This window comes from Aquila chrysaetos, chromosome 8, assembly GCF_900496995.4.
Source record: "Aquila chrysaetos chrysaetos chromosome 8, bAquChr1.4, whole genome shotgun sequence".
Classification (NCBI taxonomy): Eukaryota; Metazoa; Chordata; class Aves; order Accipitriformes; family Accipitridae; genus Aquila; species Aquila chrysaetos.
This window is the reverse complement of record NC_044011.1, coordinates 43813391-43836369: the sequence shown is the minus strand read 5'-3', so window position 1 is coordinate 43836369 and position 22979 is coordinate 43813391. Positions and strand designations below refer to the sequence as shown.

The following is a 22979-nucleotide window of genomic DNA, read 5'->3' as shown; positions in this document are numbered from 1 at the left end:
GCAAGGAGCGGGGGGAGCCGGGCAAAGAGAGAAAAAAAAACACGACTCAGAAGCGGGTTGCGGGGCAGGGTGAGGCGGCAGTGGGGTCACTAAGCTACCTGCGCGGCCCAGGGGACACCGCCGGCCACCGGCAAGGGATCTGGTCTCTCCGGTCGTGGCAAGGCAGCCGGTTCCCCCGTTTTCGAGAGGACCTGGCGGGGCAACGCAAGAGGCACGCGTCAGGGAGGCTGATGCTCAGCACTCGCACACAAGCGGAAAACCCCACAGCACTCACACGGACACCGAGCCCTGCGCCGGGACTCAACCTCCGGCATCCAAAGCTGAAACCGCTGCAGAGGGAGGCGTACTGGCCACCCCTGGCAAACACCCTCCCGGGCCAGGGAAGGCACCGCCTGCCCCAGGAGATGCCCAAACTGCCCCTCAGCCTCAGCCAGCGGCAGAGGAGAGGCAGCACCCTTCACATCAGAGGTTTGGGCAGCAAGGGCCCCACAGGGACGCGGAAGGATGGCGTGCGTGGAGGTGCCCGGGAGCTCTCAAAGCCGAGCAGAAAAACGGAGCTTGTAAGAACTCATGTCTACGCCCATCAGCCAAAGCTGTGCAAATCCCACGTTGTCCTGAGTCCTCTTCAGCTGTTCTTCACGCAGGGGTCTCTGCTGATCGGCACCAGGACCCACGGTTCGATGCCACGCAGGATGAGCAGAGGAGCGGACGGGCACGTGGGGTTACCAGCGCCAAGCCCAAGTTGTCAGGAGTCTTTCAAGAGACTGGTCAGCGCTGGTGGGCTGACGGGGAGCGAGGGAGCTTGCTTCTGCCACTGGGAAACTGAGCCCAGCCCAAGCCAGCCCTGACTGGAGTCAGCGGGGGGATAAGCCCAGAGTCATGAGATGAGGAGGACCGCCAGAAGGCACAAGAGGGGTTGAAAAGAAACCTGAATAAAAATGGGGAGGGGAGGGGAGAAAAATAAGATGGAGAAAAAGACTAAACAGGCAACAAGTTTTAGGTAGGTCACTTGCAATCTGTGCAAGTCACGGTCCTCCTCATGCTAGTAAAAGGAACTCAAAGAGATCCAGCATCTAACAGCACAAGGACAGAGGATGGTGCCCACTGGGCAACGCGGGGACTCCGCTCACTCTCAGGAGCCCTAAGAAGGGGATGGGAGGCTTGGAGAGAAGATCCTGACAGGGGGACAAAGAGCCCAGGAGGTCCCCTGCATGGTGGCTTTCCTACGGGAGCAGCGAAGGTGGGAAGCAAAGGGAAGGCTGGAGGAGGACTGGAAAGCCCTGTTTGCTCCCAGGCTGCGCCACCACACCGGATCCTACCCTGCTCTACAGAAAGGGACATCCTGAAATCATTACGTCCAGCATCATTAAACCAGCTTCTTCCCAAGGTCTTCGAAGTCACGGGGCAGCAAAGCAGCTGCCGACTGGTCCAGCCCCTTGCCGAAACACAGCCAAGAGACCCCCCCAGACACGCTCCGGTGGCACGTCCCCTCCCGCCGCGGGAGGTCCACGCCACGAGAACGGCATCGCCGGGGCTGCCACGACCTGCCGGCGACCACCTCGCAGGCAGGCAAGGAGGAGGGCGTCCTGCGGGCAGCGCTGGCGAGGAAGAGGAGGGGGCCGGGGTGGGGGCAGCGCTCAGCCTTGCAGATGCCGCCGTGATGGTTTCACGGGATTAAAGTACTCGGTGGCCACAAGCCGGGCTTCCCCCACCCACCTGCGGGACAGGACGGCAGTGGCTCAGCCCAAAGCGAAGCAGCTGTACCTGCAGTTTGTTCTTACCGGGACAGAGTGTGGCTTCTCTGTCTGCAATATTCACCAAAAGCCAAAGGCACTGCAGATTTGTCTGGCAGGCCGGGTACCTTTCTCCAGGCGATGATGGGAAAGGGGTCTCCGGCAGCAGCGCAAGGAATCAACAGCTCCCTCCCTGCCTCCTGTCTGTACTCCCAGCCTGGTAGCACCGTGAAATAGGGGGGGTCCTGCAGCCGAGGGAAAAAGCAAGGAGCGTCAACCCCCGCCAACTCCCACCGCGCACGAGCGGCTCCCCACCACCAAACCCAGCCCTTTTCCAAAACAAATGAACCACCGGTTCAGGTAAAGTTGAGACATTGCAAGGAAAGCCGCAGCAGAGAGCATGTGCTACGGAGGCTCTACGGTACACCAAATTATACACCCGGAGGGAAGTTTTCTTCGAACAGCCGCTGCACTAGGGCATCCTTTTTAAGGAGGTAAACAGGAAAAAAACTACCCACATCGCATCAGACATCAACCTGATTTCATCAACTCCGCAGCCGCCTTAGCGGATGTGTCTATGATACAGAAAGCGTTATCATGTCAACCTTAGCGACACACCATGAATCACCGCCGCTCACAAGCACAGGACTTTTTGTTCAAGGAAGGAAGAGGCAGCCGCTCCCACCCCAGCAACACCGGGAACTGCACTGGGAGCCCAGCACGCCTCGGGCTCTGCACGCAGCAGGACCACGTGGAGCATCTCTAGAGCTCAAATCATCCATTTATTAAAATCCTCCGTGAACCCAAGCCCAGGTCAGCAGGGCTGTATTTTGTTGGCAAAAAGGCCATCCCAGGGACGTGTTTCCTCAACCTACCCCGGTCCAGTGCTACCCAAGCCCTTATACTCATCATACACCGGCTGTGGCCCAGCCCATGCCAAAACCTATGCCCCTGATCCGGCAGGTTATTTCCAGATATGCCAGGCAGGGTGCACTCAGGGTTTGCCTGTCCTGGTGGGAAGCACACCTCCACCCGCAGCACAGATGCGCCTTCGTGCTCGAGCCTCTGCTGTTCCCCTTCAAGGATGCTCGCGAGGGCCCGCGTTCGCCTTTCTCAGCACAGGTAAGAGACGAGGCTCAGAGCAAAAGGCGACAGGTTTTTGCTAAGCTGAGTAATGTAGGTGGAAAAGCTGACAGGTTTGGGGGCACAGAGCCCTTCTTGAGCTCTCTTCATAGAGAAGGGCTTGGAAAAGCAAAGTAAGACCTGAATTTCTGCACAGAATGAACAACCATCCAAATAAGCAGCATGGAGAGAAAAAACCACCACCTCATCCATCCCTGCAGCACTGTGCCGAACAGGAAGGCAGAACGAGCGACACGCACGTTGCAAAATCTACGTTAAAAAAGCCTAACTGCAGAGTGAGATACCTCCGCAAAGCATGCATGCATTCACGCCGCCTGGCCCGGAGCTCCAGCATCCTGCACAACCACGGGAGCTCTTCTTGGCACAAGAGAACACAACTCACGGCAAACATGCCGGCTGCAGAGCAAGGATTTTAGCAGGCAAGTTACCTTCAGTACCAGTCGGGCAGGGGGAGACTGGCCCATCGTACCCAGGGCGTTATAAGGCACACAGGTGTAAGTGCCGAGAGCATCTTCGGTTGCCTCCTCTATCCGGATCGACCCGTCTTCCAGCAGGTTCCAGCCAGAATACTGCAGCAGTGAGCAAGAGAGAGCTGACTTATCCTACACCCACCACAGCTTATTATTCTCCCTTCGGCCAAGCCCCCCGTCTACGCCCAGGGCGGCTGTCACGTCCCCGGACGATGCCCAATTCAATTCCCAGCATCCAAGCCATCTCCTCAACCGCAGAGAGAGGAAACATGGGCAAGATCAGCCCGTCCAAACGCAGCCCTCCCGGGAAGGGTTGCCCTGCTCTGTACGCACCCAACGACATCCAGGTTTATCTTGCAGCTGCCCTCCTCCCTACACACAGCCAGGCTCCTTCAAATAGCCCAAAAGATTTAACATCAGAATCTATCACACCCTAAGTAAAACTTGTCCTGGTGGCACCAAGGAGACAACTCCACCCGAGGGGCTGAGGGCACCAAGGACCAGGAACCCACAGCAGCAACAGGTTTAAACGGAATTAAAACTTTGGATCGTTAATATTTAAGTAAAAATTTAAAATACTGAGCGTTTTCTTTAAATATTTAATGGCTAATATCCTTGCTCAGACTATCAAACCATGATTATAGGAAGACAGAGACTTGTTAAAAGGGTCTTTTAACTATCAGTTGCCATTAGAAAAAAAAAAACAGGGCCATCAGGAGGTGACTTTAGAGGGAAGCAGGCATTAGGTCTGGGAGATGCAGACAGTGCGCCTACAGGCACCCGGGGCTCCACACAAGAACCCGAATTAACTCTGCCCACAGCTGATAAGGAAGCACAGCGTCATCCCACCCACGGGGCTGCTTCTCTCCTGACGGGCAGGCTGGACCCGCAGGGTGCCCGGTGATGCTCACTGGCATTTGCAGAGGACACGAAGGTCTGAACCCCCTCTGTGCCCCCACGCATCCCTCCCCAGGGGCTTTTTGTTACCTTCTCGATTCGCAGGGGACGTCCGTCTTTGTTCCACTTGACCAGCGTGACCGGGGGCTCTGCCTCGACCGGGCAGCGGATGTATCCATGTATCCCGATGGGAACATAGATGACGGGGGGCATGTTCACCACGCGGGCAGGATCTGGGAGAGCAGCAGCACCGCGTTAGCACGGGGAAAGAGCCCGTCTCTCCCCCACCGCCTGGCTTCAGAGGATCTACATCGCTTTTATAATGAATTCCAAACCCAAACACCACCTTGGCTCCCGCAGGCTGTTATCTCTAGGCTTGCTACACACAAATCCACTGTAATACCTGGCATTTCTGGGAGGCTTTACTCATGCCCAGGGTGTTCCTACCCGGGGCTCATTAAAAGTTGCATTTAAGAAGAAACATTAAATACGCCTGCTCCAACATCCCCACTGACTTGCGTCCTGCTGAAGCCCAAGCTGCTCCATCACACTCAGCCTGCGGCGCACGTGCAAGGTGCGATGCATACCCTGCAAGCCGCCCGCCTGCCCCGCAGCCTGGTTTTGCACAGCAGCAGTGAAAACTATTTCAACTCCCAAGCCTTAAAACACACCAACTGCAGCAACGAGATGGGAGAAGGGATCCGTGGCCAGGCTGCCATGAGCCCTTTACCTCCTGTTTGTACTCGCAGCTCGTGCCTCATCGAGGCTGGGTTGCGTTGAGCATCAGACACCTCCACCCTTTCCAACAGGATGCAAAAAGCTTAAAATACATACCTAACCCCCCACCCCGCGCTGCACCACCCACACAGAGAGGCGTCTCACAATCCTCCAGTCTAGAATGTGTCATTAACAGTGCTTCTAAGAGCTTTTTAATTAAGTGTGAGTGGGTTGGAGAGAATCTAGACTTTCTTTAATAAGAAGCTTTTTTAAAAAAAGTTACTTTTAATAAGAAGAGCGAGTATTTCTACAATCTCGTCTAGACACCGGCAGCGTGAGGTTATGGGAAAATCCTGATGGGGCTTACGCTGCATTAAGGGATGAATGCATTTTTGGGGGGGGAGCAGCTTCCCTGCGCTGCTGATGCAAAAACGCAAAGCTGGGGTTAAAGGTAAGCTGTTTCGAAGGAAGGGATGGAGGATGGGGGGGGTGCCCTCTCCTTATTGCCTTCTTGGGGCAAAAGCTACCGAGTTTGGGAACTCTGCTCCCTCCCTGCCGAAACACATAACCCCAACCGCTCCCTGAAACCATCCGCCCCCGGCAATGGCACCATAACCCAGATTGCCAAGCACTGCATATGGAGCGGGCTTTACCCCCCCCTCCGCTTAACTCCACCTCTTCGGAAATGTAATCAAGGGCTCCGGCGGCGTGGGAGAGGGTAATGGGATCGAGCCTTTCACTACTAGGTCACTGGCTGGGGGCCAGCCCGGCTCACTAATGACCCAGAGCCAGTGTCCCCATCCGACAGCTGCTTCGGTGGGTGGGAAGCCTCCCTCCCGAGGCATCAGCCCCCCTACAAATGAGAAGGTTTGCTCCGGAGGAAAGGGGTTTGCAGCACAAAAAGCCAAGCACACCTCCTTGCGCCAAAGCCTCGCAGGGCCGTCTGACCGGCAGATTGTCCAAACGCCGGTTTTCCTGCCATTAGAGCTATTTTTAACAGCTATCAGCCTTGACGAGTGGTCCTGGATTAGAGGCAGGGCAGATTTAATGGCCTGAGGCTGCATGCTTTCCCAAGAGCTGCCCAGCCGGGCGCATCCAAGCCCCGAATCACGCCTCTGCCTGGGCTCGGCACCAGTCACACCATCCCCCTGCCCCTTCATCCATCCCCACAGGGAAATGACGGGACCTACCAGCCCTTCTCATAGCAGCTCCCTGCCAGCGTGGGGCTTCCCACTAACCAGCGCTGGGTCTACAGGCAGCAGCTCTAAGGCAGCCTTCAAAACGCAAGTCGCGAGGCCACTTTGCACAAGCCTGTCTTTCATTATAAAATAAAACCATTGCAGTCTTTTACAGCAGAGCAATATTGCAATTGCGAGCGGCAGCAATTGAGGCCATTACTGTCGAATGCCACAGGACGCCGGTGGCACACTACCCATTACCGCCTGGGGAGCCAGAGAGAACAACCGTGGGAAGCAACGCTCCTGCTACAGCCCCTTCTCCTCAGCTTGTTTAGATCAGTTACCGCCTGAAAAATATGACACGTAAAGCTACCGAGCTCACAGAAAAACCATGCTGCGGGAACAAGCCCCCATAATAAACACCAACAAATACGAGTAGGCAGTTGAGAGCAAGAGCCCTGATCCCATGTTTCCCTGCCCGACACAATGATGAAGACAGCACGCCAGCAGCAGCGGTGGGAAGATGCCCGCCTAGTCAAAATGCACACGTATCAAAGGTGGACACCGGTCCCAGCCGAGCGGCGGTACCCGGGATGCTCGGGCTACTTGCTTGCTTGTTGCCCGCACCCTACAAGCACACGTGGGATGCTCTCAGCCTTTTGCTGAGGATGATTGCATGCTCATCCAAAGGCTGCTGTCGCGTCAACCCGAGCCGCCTAGCATCGTACCGGGACGACAGAGCCTCTGGGGCTGCCTCAGAGCCGGGAATTGTCAATCCCAGCCCCCACCCCTCAGGATCAGGCCCCGCTGCCCGCACTCACACTGCACCGTCAGGTAGGCAGAGGCTGATGGCGAGCGGCCCAGGCTGTTGCTGGGGATACAGGTGTATTTTCCAGCATCCTCTGGCTTGACACGGAAAATGATCAGCGTCCCATCGATCAGGATCCGCACCCTCAACTTCAGGTCGCTGCAAGAGAAGAGGGGAGAAGGATCATGGGGAGACCCGGGGGAGCAATGCCCACCCCATTGGTGGTCCCAGCACGATCTGGGAGCAGGAGGAGGACACGCCAGCTGCAAACTCACTTCTTGAAGTAGACGTTCTCCTCCTCCCAGTACCACAGGTAGGTGAGGTTCCCGGGGTACGCCTCGGCCTGGCAGGTGAAGAGCGCATCCTGGGAGATGTTGACCGTGATGTTCTCCGGAGGGGAAACGATGAAGGGAGGTCCTGGAGGGGGGAGAGAAAAACGTCACCCCCACCAGCACAGGTGTCCCCACAAGGGTTGCTCGGGCTCAGCTCCATCGCAGCATCGTTGGCTGGGAGCTGCTGGAGGGCTCTGGGGTAGAGCTGGCCCCGATCCCCCAGGACCACAGGGTGCAGGGGCTGACCTCGAGGGGCACGGTGGCTCTGTTATTCCCAACCCTTTCCCCTAATCTCTGCAGCTTTGGGGAGGGGGTCCGTGGCGCACGGCTCTGCTGCTCCCAGGGCACACGAGCTCACACCTCCCTTCATCCCCAGCACATCTCCAGGATCACATCACCCGCGGGGAAAAATGCAGGGGGAAAACAGCAAACTGCCGGGAGCGGGCAGCGAGCGTCCACAGCTCGCCGACACGGTGAAAGCGGAGCAGATGACACCCCACGCTCCTCTCTCTGCCAGTAGCTGTTGACCTAATTAAAGATTTATTTAATAAAAGAGGGAGCGAGGAGCGGGAGGCCTGCCATACATCACCGCTATCTGACAAGGCGCTTTGTGACAGCCTCAATCTTCTCCCCGCTTCCCGAACAAAACCAAGCTGCCACCGGGGCCCAGATGTTCATCGGCACGGCCACCGCGGTTGCCCCAATTAAGTGGATTCCTCTGTCCTACAAACGGGATGCGGAGCCACAGGGCAGCAGGCACGCCGCCGAGCCCGCGAGGCTTGCGGGTCCCTTCGGGGTGGCACCGCAGCCCACCGAGTTCCCCCCCACGGAGCCCATTCCCAGCCCCCCGGGGTTGGCAGCGGCTGAGGATGAGCTGGAGGGGCTCGGGTGGAAGATCTCACCTTGAACGAGCAGGCGCGTGGTGTGCACAGCCTCTCCCTGGATGCTGTACGCCCGGCAGGTGTAGGCACCCCTGTCCTCCCGGCTGACGGAGAGCACCGTCAGGCTCCCGTCGCTCACCTGGGAATGACAAGGGAAGACCCTGGAGCGCGGGCAGGGACCCCAGGGGCAGGGGGGGTGAACCCTAGCGCCAGCTCAGCACCCTCCCTCCATCGGCTCTTCCCACAGCGGAGAGCTGCCAGCGCTTTTAGGGCCCGATGAGAAACGGGTTTCCCCGCTCTGCAAGACTTCGGATATTAATAAACCAACACACGCGTTTCTGCTCGACGCCAAGGGGAAGGAAAAAAAAAAAAATAATAAAATAAATAAATAACCCTCACAACATATTCATCTCCCGCAGAAGTGACTGGCAGGCGGCAGACTCCAAAGCGCTTCTGCCAAGCGCCCCGGCACCATCAGCGCTTCACAAGGAGCGGGATGCCTCGCCGGAGCATCCCCTGCTCCCAAGGGACCCCCTCCACCCCTGGGGTGGGGGTACCAGGGGGAGACCCCGGCTCGGTCGCCGTCCTCCCCGTGGGGCCACCTCGCAGCTGCAAGAGGAGCGGCCAAATTCCTCCCCGGGGACACAGCCAAGGAAGGACAGGCGAGGGACGGTCACCCCCGGGGTAGCAGCCCCCCCACGCACAGGGAGCCCTGCTCCCAGCCAGGCTTCCCACCCCCCCCACCTCATTCTGCCTCATCCTTCTATTTCAATTAGTAACAAATGATTCCTAATTACTCTCATTAGTGCCTGCGCTGATTCCAATGCCTGATTTACCAATTACAGCTCAGGGGGGAATCTCTGCCCGGGAGACTCTGGGATGCAAAAAGGGTCCTGGGAGCGGGGGGGAGGATGGGAAAATCCTCCTTGCCCAAACCTCCCGCTGCCCCAGCCCCACAGCACCCATCCCGTTCTCCAGGCTACAGCCCCCACCCCATCTCTGGGATCCAGGACAGCGCCTGGCCGGAGGACAAGCATTCCCAGGGAGCAGCTCGGGTGCCCTAAACGCTGGGGGGGGGGGGGGGGGGGGGGGGGGGGTGTGACCAGCCCGCACCCGAGGGCAGGCAGCATTAGAGGCTGCTGCTCAGCAGAGATGGATGGATGGGGGGGGGGGGCGAGGAATGGGCATCTCAGCAAGGAGAAGTGCTGAGAAAGCACACCCGGCTCCAGGCACGGCAGAGCTGCCGCTGCCGTGGCCCCATCGATATACCGTCCCCGCCGGCGGGGCGCCCAGGAGCCCCCCCCGGGGCAGCCCCCGCCACCCACCTACCTGGTACTTGCCATTGGCACCCAAAAGTTCTCCCTCTTTCAGCCAGGTGACGATGGGCTTGGGGTTCCCGAACGCCATGCAGGTCAAGGTGACGCTGCTGCCTTCCTTCGCTTCTACGTACTGCGGCGGCGTCTCCGTGAAAGTGGGGGGAGCTGTGGGGCAGGGGGGGGAGACCGTGGTGACCCCCCTCGTTTCACACGTGGCTGCTGTGGGTCTCAGGGGGGTGGCGGGCAGGGGGACAGAGAGGGGGGGGCTGCCGCCTAGAAACAGGGGACACGCCGCACATCCCTGCGGCAGGGCTGGGACCACCCCAAAGGCAAAACGGGGCTGCAGGGAGGGGGACGACAGCGGCTGTCACGGGGGGGGGGGGGGGGCTGTCCCCAGGGACACCCGCTGCGGGCGTCCACTCCGGGCCACATCGCACCCCAGCCCTGTCCCCTCTCCCCCCCCACCAGCGCCAGGGCACAGCACCGCGTCGTCCCCCCCATTGCACATTAACTTGCTATTGTCAAAACATGGGAAAACACCGCAGTGCAGATCGAAAGGCTCCTTCCTGATTAAAGAGGCTGGCAGGATTACAGCCCGCCCCTAATTACCAGCAGTTGTTAAAGCCCACTTTCGAGGAAGACAGGTTGGCAATTTAATCTGCTCGGGGAAAAAAAGAATTATATTTTGTTTCTCCCCAACTGATTTTTATTTTCCCCTAAGAAAATTAAGCATTGTAATGAGCTGGGGGAAAGCCACAGCCTTCCCCCTGAAAGCAATTCCTCGGACCGGGAGCATTACAGTTATTATTTTGTTATGAAGCCCCTGCGTGCCCCATAAAACCCCAAAAGCGCCCCATTTTGCACAGGGGGTCGAGCCTGGGGAGGCACAGGGCACCTGGGGCACCAATGACCACTTCCAGCCCTTCGGGCCAGCAGTTCGCAGGATCCATGCGCCCCGTGGAAGTGAAACAGGCACCATCCTCCTCCTCCTCGTCCTCTCGCTTCCCTCTCTCCCTCCTTCCCAAGCCCTCTGAGCTCATTAGCAGGCAGGAGGAGGGCAGGCAGGGGGAAAGGAGGCAGCGGCAAGGCAGGGTGGCAGGCAGGGATGGGGCTGGTGGTGCTGCACGGCCCTGCTTGCAAAGCTTCCGCTCGCTAATTGGGCTCAATTAGGTGGCTCTGCTCCGTGCCGCAGCCCAGCCGTCCCCAGGAAAGGTTAAATTAATTGCTCAAGGTCAGGCAAGACCAGCGAGGAGCTGCCGGTGCCCACATCTCTTCTCCAACCACCCCACTGCAGCAGGAGAGGCACAGCCCTGCTGCTGGTCTAAAAATAAAGACCTCTTCTGATGTGGAGAACGACAGTTCGCTAATTAGTTTCATACGCAGCCTTAATAAAACGAAAAAGTAATTTGAGTAAATCTGAATTTCAAGAAAACAAAGATTTGATTTTCTGATCTGTTTGTTAAGAGGACGCTCGTTCCCAGCCCCGTTTCTTGATGTCTCTCCTTCAAACAAGCTCCGCGTAATTAAAACTGCGCAATCCCTAATAAAAGTTTGTCCCTTTTTAAGTCACGCCCTGGCTGGAGCAGCCAGCCTAGATGGCTTCAGGCTCGCTCGTCTGCAAGGCGCAGATCCCACCGAGGTCCGGCGTCCATCCGAAATCAAAGGGAAACCCGTCTCGGCACCGCACGCGACCCCACGGCGATGCCGCAAGCCCCCCCCGCCGCGCTCGGCTCACCGTTGACCGTGAGGTGGACCCAGCTGCCGTTGTGGAAGGTGTCGTACTGCTGGTCCAGCATGAGCACTTTGCACTCGTACCAGCCCTGGTCCTCGGAGCGGACCTGCTCAATGCGCAGGGAAGCTTTGTCGTGCAGGCTGGCCCGGCCTGCGGGGAGAGCACAGCCGTCGGTTCGGCAGCCCCCCCCGGCCCCACGCGACGGCCCCACCGCCACCACCACCAGAACCAGACCAGTCGTCCCCCCCCCCAGAGCATCGCTGCAAGGGACACCCCAGCCCGGTGCAGGCACCGAGCGGCTGCAGCATCTTTGGGACCGGGCAGCATCCCACCATCCCTGCTTTCGGGGCTGGTTGCAGCCGGCCGGCAACACGCTCGCCCATCCGGCGAGGGCAGAGCGAGCTGCGGCGGTCAGGCAAGTTGCCTCGGCGGTACAGCCGGCAAGCAGGCGCACCCCAAAGCTTATCCCCGGCCTGGGAGCCTCCCAAAAAGCAGGGTGGCCCCGGGCTGACCCCGTGCACGGCCTGGGAAACTGGGGCTGGCAGCAAAGCAGCCCGAACCCGCACCCCAGCCCGGCGGCCACTGGGCTCCAGCGTTGCTCAAGCATGAGCTGAGTTTGGCAGGGCTCAGCCCAGGCTCGGGTGCTGGCATCCTCCCTGCTGCAGGATTTCCCAGGGGAGCAATTGGGGTGGAGGAAGCCCCACAGAGCCTGGAAGCAAGACCCAAGGAAGGTCCTCAGGATGGTGCTCCCCAGGGAATGGCATATGGAAACGGGTCTGTCCCACCACGCCACTCCACTCCTCCACTCGTGGCTGGTCCCCAGCCCAGACACCCCACCAGAAGCCACCGGCCACGTGGGGTGGGTGGCACGTTGGCGAGCTGCCACGTGGCCTCTGCAGCTCCGACTTGCCACCTCCACCCAGCACGTGGCCCCGGCTCCATCCCCACCGTCCCCCCAGCATCCCAGCATCCCCCCTCTCAGGCTCACAGCTGCTCCGGGGTGCAGCGGCAGCAGCGGCAGCCGCCGCCACCACACGTCACCCTGGGTTTCTCTGCCTCGCTTGCTCCCATCCCACGCAGCCCAGCTGGCTTCCTAGCACTGCTGCTTAATTAAAACCAACTGGGTGGAAAGCGAGCAACGAGAGGCAGAGCCCGCGCGGTTTCCGACGGAGGAGCGGATGGAGCGGAGCTGCGCATCCCAGGCTGCGCCGCAACCGGGACCCGGCACGTCCCCCTCGTACCCACCCACGCCCCCCGGACTCACCGGCATACTCCGGGTCGACATGGGGAGGGTAAAACCCAAACTTGATGAAGATGGGTATGGGGACGCCGAACTTGAACCACTCCACGACATAGGGAGGGGGCTGCCCCGTGAGCGGGTGGATCACGTCGCATCCCAGGATCACGCTCTCGCCAGCGCGAGCGGTCACGAACTCGGGCTCCTCCCTCGAGCCGAGGGCACCTGCGAGGGGGCGAAGGAAGAAACTGTGGCTGATCCCATCCCTGGACCCCGGCACTGGTGTTAGCCGGAGGACCGGGACTCCCGGGAGGGCCGTAGCGGAGATGATGCGCGGCCACGTGGCTCTGCCAAGGGTATCACCCCAGGGATGAGTCTCCCCCACCCTGAAACCCAGGGGGGGTCCCCGAGCCCCTCCACCCAGCTCCAGGGCTACCCCAAGCCGCTACAGGACTCAGGAGGGTGACCTTCAAGTACCTGCTGCTCTGGGATGGCTTCCCACCCCCTGCACCGGGGCGAGGGTGGCGCCCAGCGACCCCGCAGGGGTTTCGGGGACCCCCTGTTCTCAGCAGAGGGGGTGCCTGGAGCACGCCTAGCGCTGCTCCCCACCTAGCAGCTCCGTCAGGGCTGCCCCGCATCCCCGCGGCGGGGAAAAGGCTGCTTTTGCAGCCCCGCTTGCGCCCCTGCATCCTCCGGCGAGTGGGACCGAGCGCGCAGGGACCACCGACCCGCAGATCCAGCTTTCCCGCAGGACCTGAGCCGCCGGAGCAGCGATGCTCCAGCCAAGCCCACCCGTCCTCAGGCATTCCCGAGAGATCCGGGCCTGAAACCCGGCTGCAACCTGTGCATCGAGTCTGGCACCCCGCTCCTCCCACCCAGCCCCAGCCCCCGGCTGGGGTAATTAAACAGGGCTTTGGTCTCAGCCTCAGATGAAGGCACTGCTCCACCCCGGCCGTGCCTCCTTGCTCAGCTGCAGCCTGTCGTCATCCTGCTCTTCGCCATCAGCAGCAAAGCTGCATCCTCAGCACGGCTTTCAGAAAGGGAGAGGGAAACCCAAGGCTGGGGGGGGGGGGGGGAGAAGAGCCAAGGGGAGGTCCCCAAAACTGCAGGCGCAGGGTTCGGCCCCACGTCTCCCTTCCCATCGAGGAAGGGCCCCCCCCCCCCATTTTTCCTGGCACACGCGGCCACCGCCTGCTCCGGGGGGGATGCTCGGGGAAGCACGTTCCCACTCCTCCGCTCTGCTCCTCGGGGCTGCCGGTGATTGGCGGCGAGTGACATCACCGCTTCCCCGCCACGGGAGCCGAGCATCACCGGCTATTTTTGGCTCTGGCACAAGCGCGTACCGGCAAGAGGCCCGCGCCGTGCCACCCAACGGGCACGCCGGCCGAATGCCCCCACGGGAAGGGGAACGGGCAGAGCCGGCAGTGCCGACAGCCCGGGCCGCTGCCGAAACCCCCCGCGAGGTGTGCCACGGCAGAGGAGAAGAGCCCCGAAGCCGGCCAGGCGTCCTCTGTGCCCGCAGCACCGGCAAGCCGGGCACCGGGGCTGGATGGCGGCCGTTTAACCGGGAGGGCTGGCTGGTGGCAGCAGGGAAGGCGACGCCGGGATGCGGAGCCGCGAACCATCTGTGAAGGAGCAGACGTTGCATCGCACGCCCGCCGCAGGCACCCGGCCCTGCTACGGGGTAGCGGGGGGGTCCCCGCACGGCACACACGCACCCCGCTCCTGCCCCCCGCTTTGCATCGCCCTGACGACGGCTCTCGCACCTCTCCATCCCTCCTTATCGCCGCATCGCCGGCGAGCTCGAGCGTTCGCACCCCGTCGGCAGGGACGGTGTCAGCCCTCCCTTGCCACCCCGACCCCGCTGCACCCATCCAGGGGGGTGCGTTATGGGGCTGGGAACCCCTCTCCCTGCCCACGGTCCCCCCCCACCACCACCACCAGCGCCGATCGGGGACAGCGGCTGTCACGTGCCACTCAAGAGCATCCAAGGACGCGCGCTTCCCCGGCCGCCTTGCCCGAGCGAGCGGGTCCCCGGCACCTCGCCGCCTTCAAAGGGACTGTCCTGCTTCCCAGCGGCGGCAGAGGACGGAGGCGGCAGTGCCCCCAGCCCCTTCCCGAGCCCCCCCCTCCTGCCCCAAGCCCACCAGCTCCTTCGGGTACCAAGGTGGGATCTTGGTTTTCAGCTCCTCAACGCCAAATGGAGCCTGGGGATGCTGACGCTTACCCAGCTGGAGAACCACGCCGCCCAAGAGACCACCCAGACGCCCTGGGGATGGGCACCGGGGAGGGACACTCACAGCCCTACGCTGGGATCCCCTGACCGGCTCCCCCAGCAAACCAGTGGGTGACGTCCCCGGGGAGGGGACGAGCCAGCCAACTCTGCCGGACCCACGCCCGGCCAGGGCCGCCCGGCTGAAGGAAAATAGGTCAGCCCCAGCAGCTCGCAGCGCCGGTGTCTGATCGCGAGGCCGGTGGGGAATTGCACGCACGGCTGAGCATCGCCTCCCCACACGCACGGCCGACTGGCAGCCACGGCGGCTAACCGGCCCCCGGCTCTCCCCAGCTGCCACCCGCCCCGCCACCGGCCCCCGTGCCCTCCTGTCCCCGTTTCCAGAGATGGCGGGAACGCAGCGGGGAGATGTTTTACAGACCCCTCCTCGGCCCTCCCCAACCTCCCAACCTGCTAACCCCGCGCTCCCAGCGCCGACCAGGTTTTCCTCCCACGTCCTGGCCGCTGAAGGCACGTGAGCGATGGAGACTGCAGCTCGCGATTCAAAGAAGCGTTTCTCACCCCCACATTTGTGGGGAAACGCTTGAAAACAATCCACAGACGCCAGAAGAAGCAGAGCGCAAACAGACGAGGTATTTTTAAACCCACTTGATTTTTCCCAGCCAAGTTCAGGGGGGGTTTCAAGGCTCAACGTGTGGTTTGGAAATAGGGTCAACATCGGGGAGCTGCAGCGGGGACACGAACCCCAAATCCCCCCTCGGTGTGGGAGCTCACGCGAAGCTGGGGGATGCCTCATAAAGAAAAACAAGTAATCAACAGGCTTCGTCATCCAAGCAGATCCAGGAAAAATAAAAGCACGCTGTGTGCCAGGAGGCAAGAATACAAGATGCGGAGGTGGAGTTGAACAGCATCCCAAAGGGAGAGGAGGGAAAGCTGCCGCCACGTAGAGACGGTGCCACCGCGGGTCTCCCCGGGATGGCGATTGCCAAGGCTGGGAAGACCCTCGCCCGGGCCTGGGCATCCAGTTCCTCCCGTCCCGAGAGCAGAGATGTAAGGCAACAGGGGACTCGGTGAAGCTGGTGGTACCCAGCATCTCGGGCGCACTCGCTGAAGCGGGACCCTTCCCGCAGACGCTTCGCGAGAAGGACGCGGCCGCGGCAGAGCGGGTTTCCAAATGAACTAGCGCTGCACCTCGGCTCGCGGTGGGGATAAACACCGATCCCACGGCAAAGGGACGATGGTGAAGAGCCTGGGAAGGCTGCCCTGCCCAGCGGACACCCATGCCCTGGGGTCAGAGAGAGGATCCCAACCTGACCCTCCACCCCAGGCGCTTGTCCCCATCCCCGTCCTCCCATGGGGATGGGCTGAAGGAGCAGGCACGAGGCCCCGAGCCCGTGGACCCCTCCTCCCCGCCGAGCGGAGACGCGATCCGCTCTGACACATCCCGCTCACATCAGCGGAGGCGGGATATGGCGGGGATCTCTGAGGACAAGGCCACCGGCGTGGCATATGGAGGCCAGCAGGGAAGGAGAGCAGGCAGCCAGCACCACGAAAAAAGCAGGGCAGCGACCGCAGCCTGCGGCAGGGGTTGGGGGGACACCCGTTCCAGGGAACCAGCCTGCAGAGCCGGTGCATGGGATGCGGGGAGAGCTGCCTGCCCCCCCCCCACAACAGCTCAGTGGGGGCTGCAGCCCCCCACTGCAAGTTTGGACCCGCAGCCCCCCCCCCCCCCGAAAGCATCCGCCTGTCCCCTAGTGGGGGGCAGCCTCGGGGGGGGCCAGGAACACAGCCCTCGCCCCCTCCCCCAGCTGGAAAGCAGCATCTGGGCTTTCAGCGCGATTCCTGCGTTTTAAACCCGATTTTCCAGATGGATGGAGGGCGACGCGCAGGTCAAGTGACGTGCCTCAAGGTCGCGTGGGGCCAGCGGAGGAGCAGGATTAGCTGCGAGGGGTGGCTTGGCACCCCGTTCACGGCAAGATGGTGACTTCAAACCCCCGTCCCCGGGGACAAGGGGTGTCCCGCGGGACCGCCAACACCGTCCCCACGCAGGCAGGCAGCTGCCCTGGCACCCCCAGGGGAGCACGCGTGCCCGGGGTGCTGCCCCACGGCAGCCCCCCACCTGCCGCGGTGGGTCCCCACTCCCCGCGGTGACACGGGTGGGACGGTGCCCAGCTGGGTGACAGCTCAGCGAGCATACGTGCTGGCACGGGTCGGTGCTCAGAGAGGCACAGAGACGGAGCGTGCAAGAAAAAGACTTCCTCGTGGGCACCCCGGTGTCCCCGCTCCCGCCTGGGTGTCCCCGGCACCCCCTCCCTCTAAACGCCACCGGTCCGGCGTAGAGCATCCCCACGTGCCACACGGCAGCCGCCTCGTGGGAGCCATCATCTCCCAGCAACGACCAGCAGCTACCTGCGCGCTCCCCGCGAGCTCCCTCCACGCGCCGCAGGGCCGAGCGAGCAGAGCAGCTGCGGCAGGAGGACGGAGCCGAAATCGCTCCCAGGCGAGAATTCCTGCACCCGGAGAGCGCTGCCGGGGTGCCGTGCCCCTCAACCCGGCGCATCCAGACCCACATCGCGCCGGTACCCACGGGCAGGCTGTTCGCATCGCCCCTCCCGCGGAGCGGCGCGTACCACCCCGATGCCTTCGCAGCCCTCCGACTGGTAACTGGGATGCAGGCAGCGCTCCGAGCTGCCCGCCAGCAGCTCCTGAATCACGCTGTTCCTGGCTCAGGCAGCCCTCCCACCAACGCCAGCCTCTCCATGGTGAAGCAAGAGGAAGGGAGTTGTTTTTCCAAAGGCCAGCTGGTCGCCCAGGGCCCGCCGCTCGGGAGATGCCTACCGCAGGGGAAGGGAGAGGGAAGAACTCCTCCATCGGCACGGCACGGGGCTGGACCCACTGCTCGCCCATCTGCAGGGCTTCTCTTCCAGCCTGAAGCCACGACCTCCAGGACGGAGGACTGGAGGTGAATGGGAGCTAAACCATCGCGCCACAGCTCCGGAGAGGAACTCGCAGGGTCCACCCATCACCAGCGAAGCCGCATCTTCCAAGTCAAAAGCCAACCAAGCCGGGAAAGCATCACCGCAAAAACCCTCCGGCAAGCCAAGTCAACCACCGAGACGCGCGCATCCCTCCCTGCCCCGCGCGCTCCCATCCAACAGGTCCAGAGGAGCAGAAATCCTCCGGGGAAGGATGGAAACGGGAGCTGGGCCAAGCCCCTTGGCCGCTCCCGGTGCCAAACCATCCCCTTGCCAGAGGAGAGTGGGGCCAAAGCCGCACGTGCCAAAGCCGGTGGCTGCCGGTCCAAACCCCTCCACGGCTGACGAGGCACCGGCCCTCGCGTGCAAGGGCTCTGTGCCGGGAGCGAGTAAAGGATGCAGCACCGGCACGGCCACGGCGAGCCGCTCTGACCGGCCAAGGTCAGCGCCGCGAGCATCACCTGCCGCTGCGTCCCGGGGGGGACCTCTTCGACGGGAGCCCTCGCCCAGGACCGGCGAAGCCGAATCCTCCCTCCGCAAACCGCGCCTGCCGGATCCGCGAGCATCCCCGTGCGGCGCTGCGTCACGCTCGTGGGAGAGGGAGGAAAAGCCCCTCGGCATCACGGCACCGCCGGGAATGCCAGGAGGCCGGATCCCTCCTCCGACACCCACTCCCGGCGCGGTCACGTCCCAGCTCTCCTCCCCCACGCCGTAAGAAGGGATAACGTGCCCTCCTTCCCTCTCTGAGCCGATTAACGCCTGGAAAGCCCCCGGAGAGCCAGGCCAGGCAAGAGGGCCGCTCGGGGCCAGCGCTGCTGCATCTCAGCCCGACTCGGCGAGGAGGAGGCGGCATGGGAGGAAGGCCACGGCCAAGGGAAAAGCCCCAGCGAGCGCGCTGGCGCGTGGCGAGCCCCAGCTCTGCTCCGAAGCCCCGTCCCCAAGCGACGGGGGGTGACAGCCCCCCACGAGGAGGGGACGGTGCTGGGGCGAGTCCCACTGGCTCCCCGTCCCCACGCAGCCCTCCCGCGGGGGCCGCGCCGGCCCGCAGCACCCCCTCGCCCGCTACGCCCGGCGCCCACCCACGCGTTACTCACGGCGCGCTCATTCATCACGTACACACCGCTCCGTCGTACGCGCGGCACCCCCGCGCCCGGGGGTCCCCGGCGCGCGCCCACCCACCCTGGCACCGGTTCGGGAGCCCCATCCGAGCGGTTCCAAGGTATTTCCAAGTTCCCAGGCACCGAGCTCGCCGCTCTGCTCCTCTCCCTCTACAAACCACTGCTGCAAACCACCGCCTCGCCACGCCGCAGGATGCATTTCAGGCAGGCAGCAGCCGGCCGCTGCTCAACAGCAAGAGGGGGCCCCGTCCCCCGAAAAAGGGCAACCCCATCCCGACACCACCATCCCACCACCCCCCCCGGCTCCCCCCTGCCATCAAGGAGCCGGCTGCCAGGCAGAGACGCCAAGGGTCCGTGGCAGGGTGCAGATGTGACCCCACACGCTCCAGGAGCACCGTGATGCAGCGGGGAGGAGGGGGAGGTTGCGGCACCCCGGCGCACGCCAAGGTGCCCCCTCTCCCGGCCCACCCGCGCCCGCCGAGGCGGCGTTCCCCCGTGCCGTGGGGAGGGGAGCGGCGGTGGCCGCCAGCCAGGCATCGCTTGCTGCCGGCGGCCACCGCATCCCCACGGGCAGGGCTCGGTGACGCCCAGGGCGCAGGTCCCGCGTCCCAAGCCGGGTAGGGACCACCGGGGCGCAAGGGCCGCCCCGTGCCCGGCGAGGTACCGGCAGCAGAGATGGGAGACGGTGCTGCATCGGCAGCGGGCAGCTCCCCTTCTTCCTGCAGGGATGGCTGGGGGGGAAGGAGGGGGCTGGCAGTTGAAGAAAAAGAAGCCGGAGCAGGAAAATCAGGGTTATTCCCCGCCGCTGTCTCCCTCCTGACCTTGGACAACCCTGTGCCTCAGTTTACCCTGGCGCAGCAGCCTGCCTGCAGCGGAGGGGGAAGGAGGGCAGCCTCCCCTGGGCAGAGGGGAGCAAAGTCACCCCCAAACCCGCAGCGCAGCGGGGGGGTCTGCAGGGGAAGGCACCGAATCCCTTTTGCATTTCTCCTTGCCCAGCCGGGCTACCCTTGCAGGGAAGGAAGGGCAAACGCTGCCGGCGCCCCTCGGAGCTCCTGCCTGCTGCTTCCCGCCCCCCCCCAGGCTGGGAGAAGAAAAAGGGGGAAGGAGAAACCCTTGCCCGTCCCCGGCCAGGGCACCACGCCGCCCCGCTTCTCCCCCCCCCCGCACCCAGCCAGGCGTGCCCCCCGCAAGGTTGCCTTTCTCCCGAGGGGAATTTGCAAACGGAGACCCAGGCAAAAAGAACCAAAACCTGCCGCACACCAGCGCCGGGAGCCGCTGCCGGCTCCTCCTTCCTCAACTTCCCGACTTCCCTCCGGGAGGTCACTGCCAAAAACGCCTGGGGAAGATGCACGGGGGGGGGTGGGCTCCCAGCTTCCCAACAGCACCCCCCCCCCAAAAAAAAAAAAAAAAAAAAAAAAAAAAAACCGGCAGCGGGGAAGAACGAACTAGCCAGCGCCTACGCTGCAGCGCCGGCGCCCGGGGACACGGGCAGCGCTCAGCCCCCCCCCTCGCTCCCCGCACAGGCGCCGGAGAGGACGCAAACCCCCCCCCCCCCCCCCCCGGAGCCGCAGCGCGCCGCACCCCCGGGGCGTGCTCCCCCCCGTTCCCGGTGCAAGCTCCGGGACGTGCTCCCCCCCCCATCCCTCCGCTGCGAGCTCCCCGGTGCAGGCACATCCCCCCCCCCCTCGCAGCCGGTACACCCGGGGGGGGGGGGGGGGGAGGATTGCAGAGGCGGCCCCGCCGAGCCCGGCGGACCCCCCCCCCCAAAAAAAAAAACGGGGCACCCCGGAGGAGGACGTCCCGCCGCCCCACTCACCTTGGACGGGCAGCCCGCGGGCGCCGAGCACACTTGCTACCAAAGCGGCCACATACCAAATCATAGTACTACCGGCCCCCGGTGAGCAGCATCTTCCGCCCGCCGGGCGGCCCGGCCGGGGCGGGGCAGGGCTCCCCTGGGCCGGGGTAAGGTTCCCCGGGCCGCAGCGGGGCTGGCCGGGCCGGAGGGGCGGCTCAGGGCCGGCCGCCGGCCGCCGCCGCTGCGCCCATGCCCGCGCCCATGCCGCCGCCTCAGCCGCACCTGCCCTCCGCCGCACGGCGCGGGGCGCAGCCTAGCCTGCGCCCTTTAGCGGCTCGGTGCCGCCCCCGCCTTCCTCCCATTGGCCGGCGCCCCGGCGGAGTGGGCGGTGATTGGCCGGCGGCGGGGCCCGGGCCCGTTTCAAGGTGGGTTGGCGCGCGCGGGGCCCCTGCGCCGCAGTATCATGCGCACTGCCGGGAGCGGCGGGCGGTGCGCCGGATCGGCACGGAGCGGATCGGCACGGCACGGCTCGGCTCGGGGTCACCTCCGCCGACCGGTCACCTCCCGACCGGCTCTGCCACCCGCCCCCGAGCGGCGTCTCCTCCCGGTCCCCAAGTGTGCCCCCTGCACCGGCACGGTGTCACCTTCCCGCTCCCAGATGTGCCATCTGCACTGGCTCAGCATCACCCCCCTGGTCCCAGATGTGCCCCCTGCACCGGCTCAGCATCACCCCCCTGTCTCCAGATGTGCCCCCTGCACCGGCTCAGCATCACCTCCCTGTCTCCAGATGTGCCCCCTGCACCGGCTCAGCATCACCTCCCTGTCTCCAGATGTGCCCCCCTCCACCAGCACAGCGTCACCTCCCTGCTCCCAGATGTGCCCCCCTCCACCAGATCAGCGTCACCTCCCGGTCCCCAGATGTGCCCCCTGCATCGGGCTAGCACCACTTTCCTGCTCCCAGATGCGATCCCTGCACCAGCACAGCATCACCTCCCTGTCTCCAGATGTGCCCCCTGCACCGGCTCAGCATCGCCTCCCTGTCTCCAGATGTGCCCCCTGTACCGGCTCAGCATCACCTCCCTGTCTCCTGATGTGCCCCCTCCACCAGCTCAGCATCACCTTCCTGGTCCCAGATGTGCCCCCTGCACCGGCTCAGCATCACCTCCCTGTCTCCTGATGTGCCCCCTGCACTGGCTCAACATCACTTCCCTGTCCCCTGATGTGTCCCCTCCACCAGCTCAACATCACCTCCCGGTCCCCAGATGTGCCCCCTGCACTGGGTCAGCACCACTTTCCTGCTCCCAGATGCGACCCCTGCACCAGCACAGCATCACCTCCCTGTCTCCAGATGTGCCCCCCTCCACCAGCACAGTGTCACCTCCCGGTCCCCAGATGTGACCCCTGCACAGCTCAGCATCACTTCCCTGTCCCCTGATGTGTCCCCTCCACCAGCTCACCATCACCTCCTGGTCCCCAGATGTGCCCCCTGCCCCAGCACAGCATCACCTCCCCATCCCCAGATGTGCCCCCTCCACCAGCTCAGCATCACCTTCCTGCTCCCAGATGTGCCCCCTGCACTGGCTCAGCATCACTTCCCTGTCTCCTGTTGTGCCTCCTGCATAGCTCAGCATCACCTCCCTGCTCCCAGATGTGCCCCCTGCACTGGCTCAGCATCACTTCCCTGTCCCCTGATGTGTCCCCTCCACCAGCTCAGCATCACCTTCCTGCTCCCGGGTGTGTCCCCTGCCCTGGTGCAATGTCACCTCCCCCTCCCCTGATGTGCCACCTGCCCCTGCTGCCATACATCGCCTCTCTGACACCCCAATGCCACTTTGTGCCCACGCAGGGTCACGTCCCTACCACGGGCTGAGCCGCCTGCCCCCCTGCGCCAGCTCCGCATCACCCCAACATCAGTTGTGCCATCTGTCCCTGACACCTTGCACCACCTCTGGGTCGCGTCCCTGCCACCTGCCCGCTGCCACTGCAACCTTATACCCTGCATCAGCTCGGGGTAACATGCCTCCCGCCATCTGTGCCCCCGGCAGAGATTTGGCGTCACACATCCCCCCCCCCCCCCCCCGCATCAGCTGTGCCACCTGCCCCCTGCACCAGCTCACTGTCCTCTCTGCCAGGACCCTGCACTGCTCAGTCACCTCTTCGCCACCTGCCACAACTTGGTGTCACGGTCACCTGCCACCTCACACCCGGCACCGGCTCGGTGCCGCTGCCACCCCTTGCACCAGCTGTACCACCCCCTCCTGTCACCCTGTGCCACCTGTGTCACCTCCCCCTGCTCCTGCTCTACACCGCTTGCCCCCATCCCTAACCCCCTGCGCCCTGTGACAGCTCCGTGCCACCCTGTCCCCCCCAGGCCGTGTCCCTGGCACAGCTTTGTGCCCTGCTGAGCACACCCC

The 22979-nt window shown here is 63.4% G+C and overlaps 1 protein-coding gene across 13 annotated transcripts in view; it reads right to left on the bottom strand.

The window, feature by feature from the left end:
* IGSF9B (immunoglobulin superfamily member 9B) overlaps positions 1-20789 on the bottom strand; it is a 50621-nt gene extending 29832 nt beyond the window's left edge. For 6 of the 13 annotated variants that reach the window (XR_003924612.1, XR_003924613.1, XM_030022529.1 and 3 more), the window contains exons 1-11: positions 18114-18623; positions 12472-12669; positions 11211-11357; positions 9489-9640; positions 8181-8298; positions 7222-7363; positions 6960-7105; positions 4334-4476; positions 3305-3445; positions 1862-1978; positions 99-191 (exon numbers count right to left, since the gene is read on the bottom strand). Coding sequence is in view for 10 of the 13 variants with exons in the window: in XM_030022529.1 (XP_029878389.1) it covers positions 99-191; positions 1862-1978; positions 3305-3445; positions 4334-4476; positions 6960-7105; positions 7222-7363; positions 8181-8298; positions 9489-9640; positions 11211-11357; positions 12472-12669; positions 18114-18273 (1557 nt within the window). In the remaining 3 variants the exon portion in view is untranslated. Of the gene's footprint in view, positions 1-98; positions 192-1861; positions 1979-3304; positions 3446-4333; positions 4477-6959; positions 7106-7221; positions 7364-8180; positions 8299-9488; positions 9641-11210; positions 11358-12471; positions 12670-18113; positions 18626-20586 lie in introns of those variants that run through there. The other 7 variants (XM_030022537.1, XM_030022538.1, XR_003924614.1 and 4 more) reach the window with 6 other exon arrangements.
* Positions 20790-22979: the final 2190 nt, after the last annotated feature.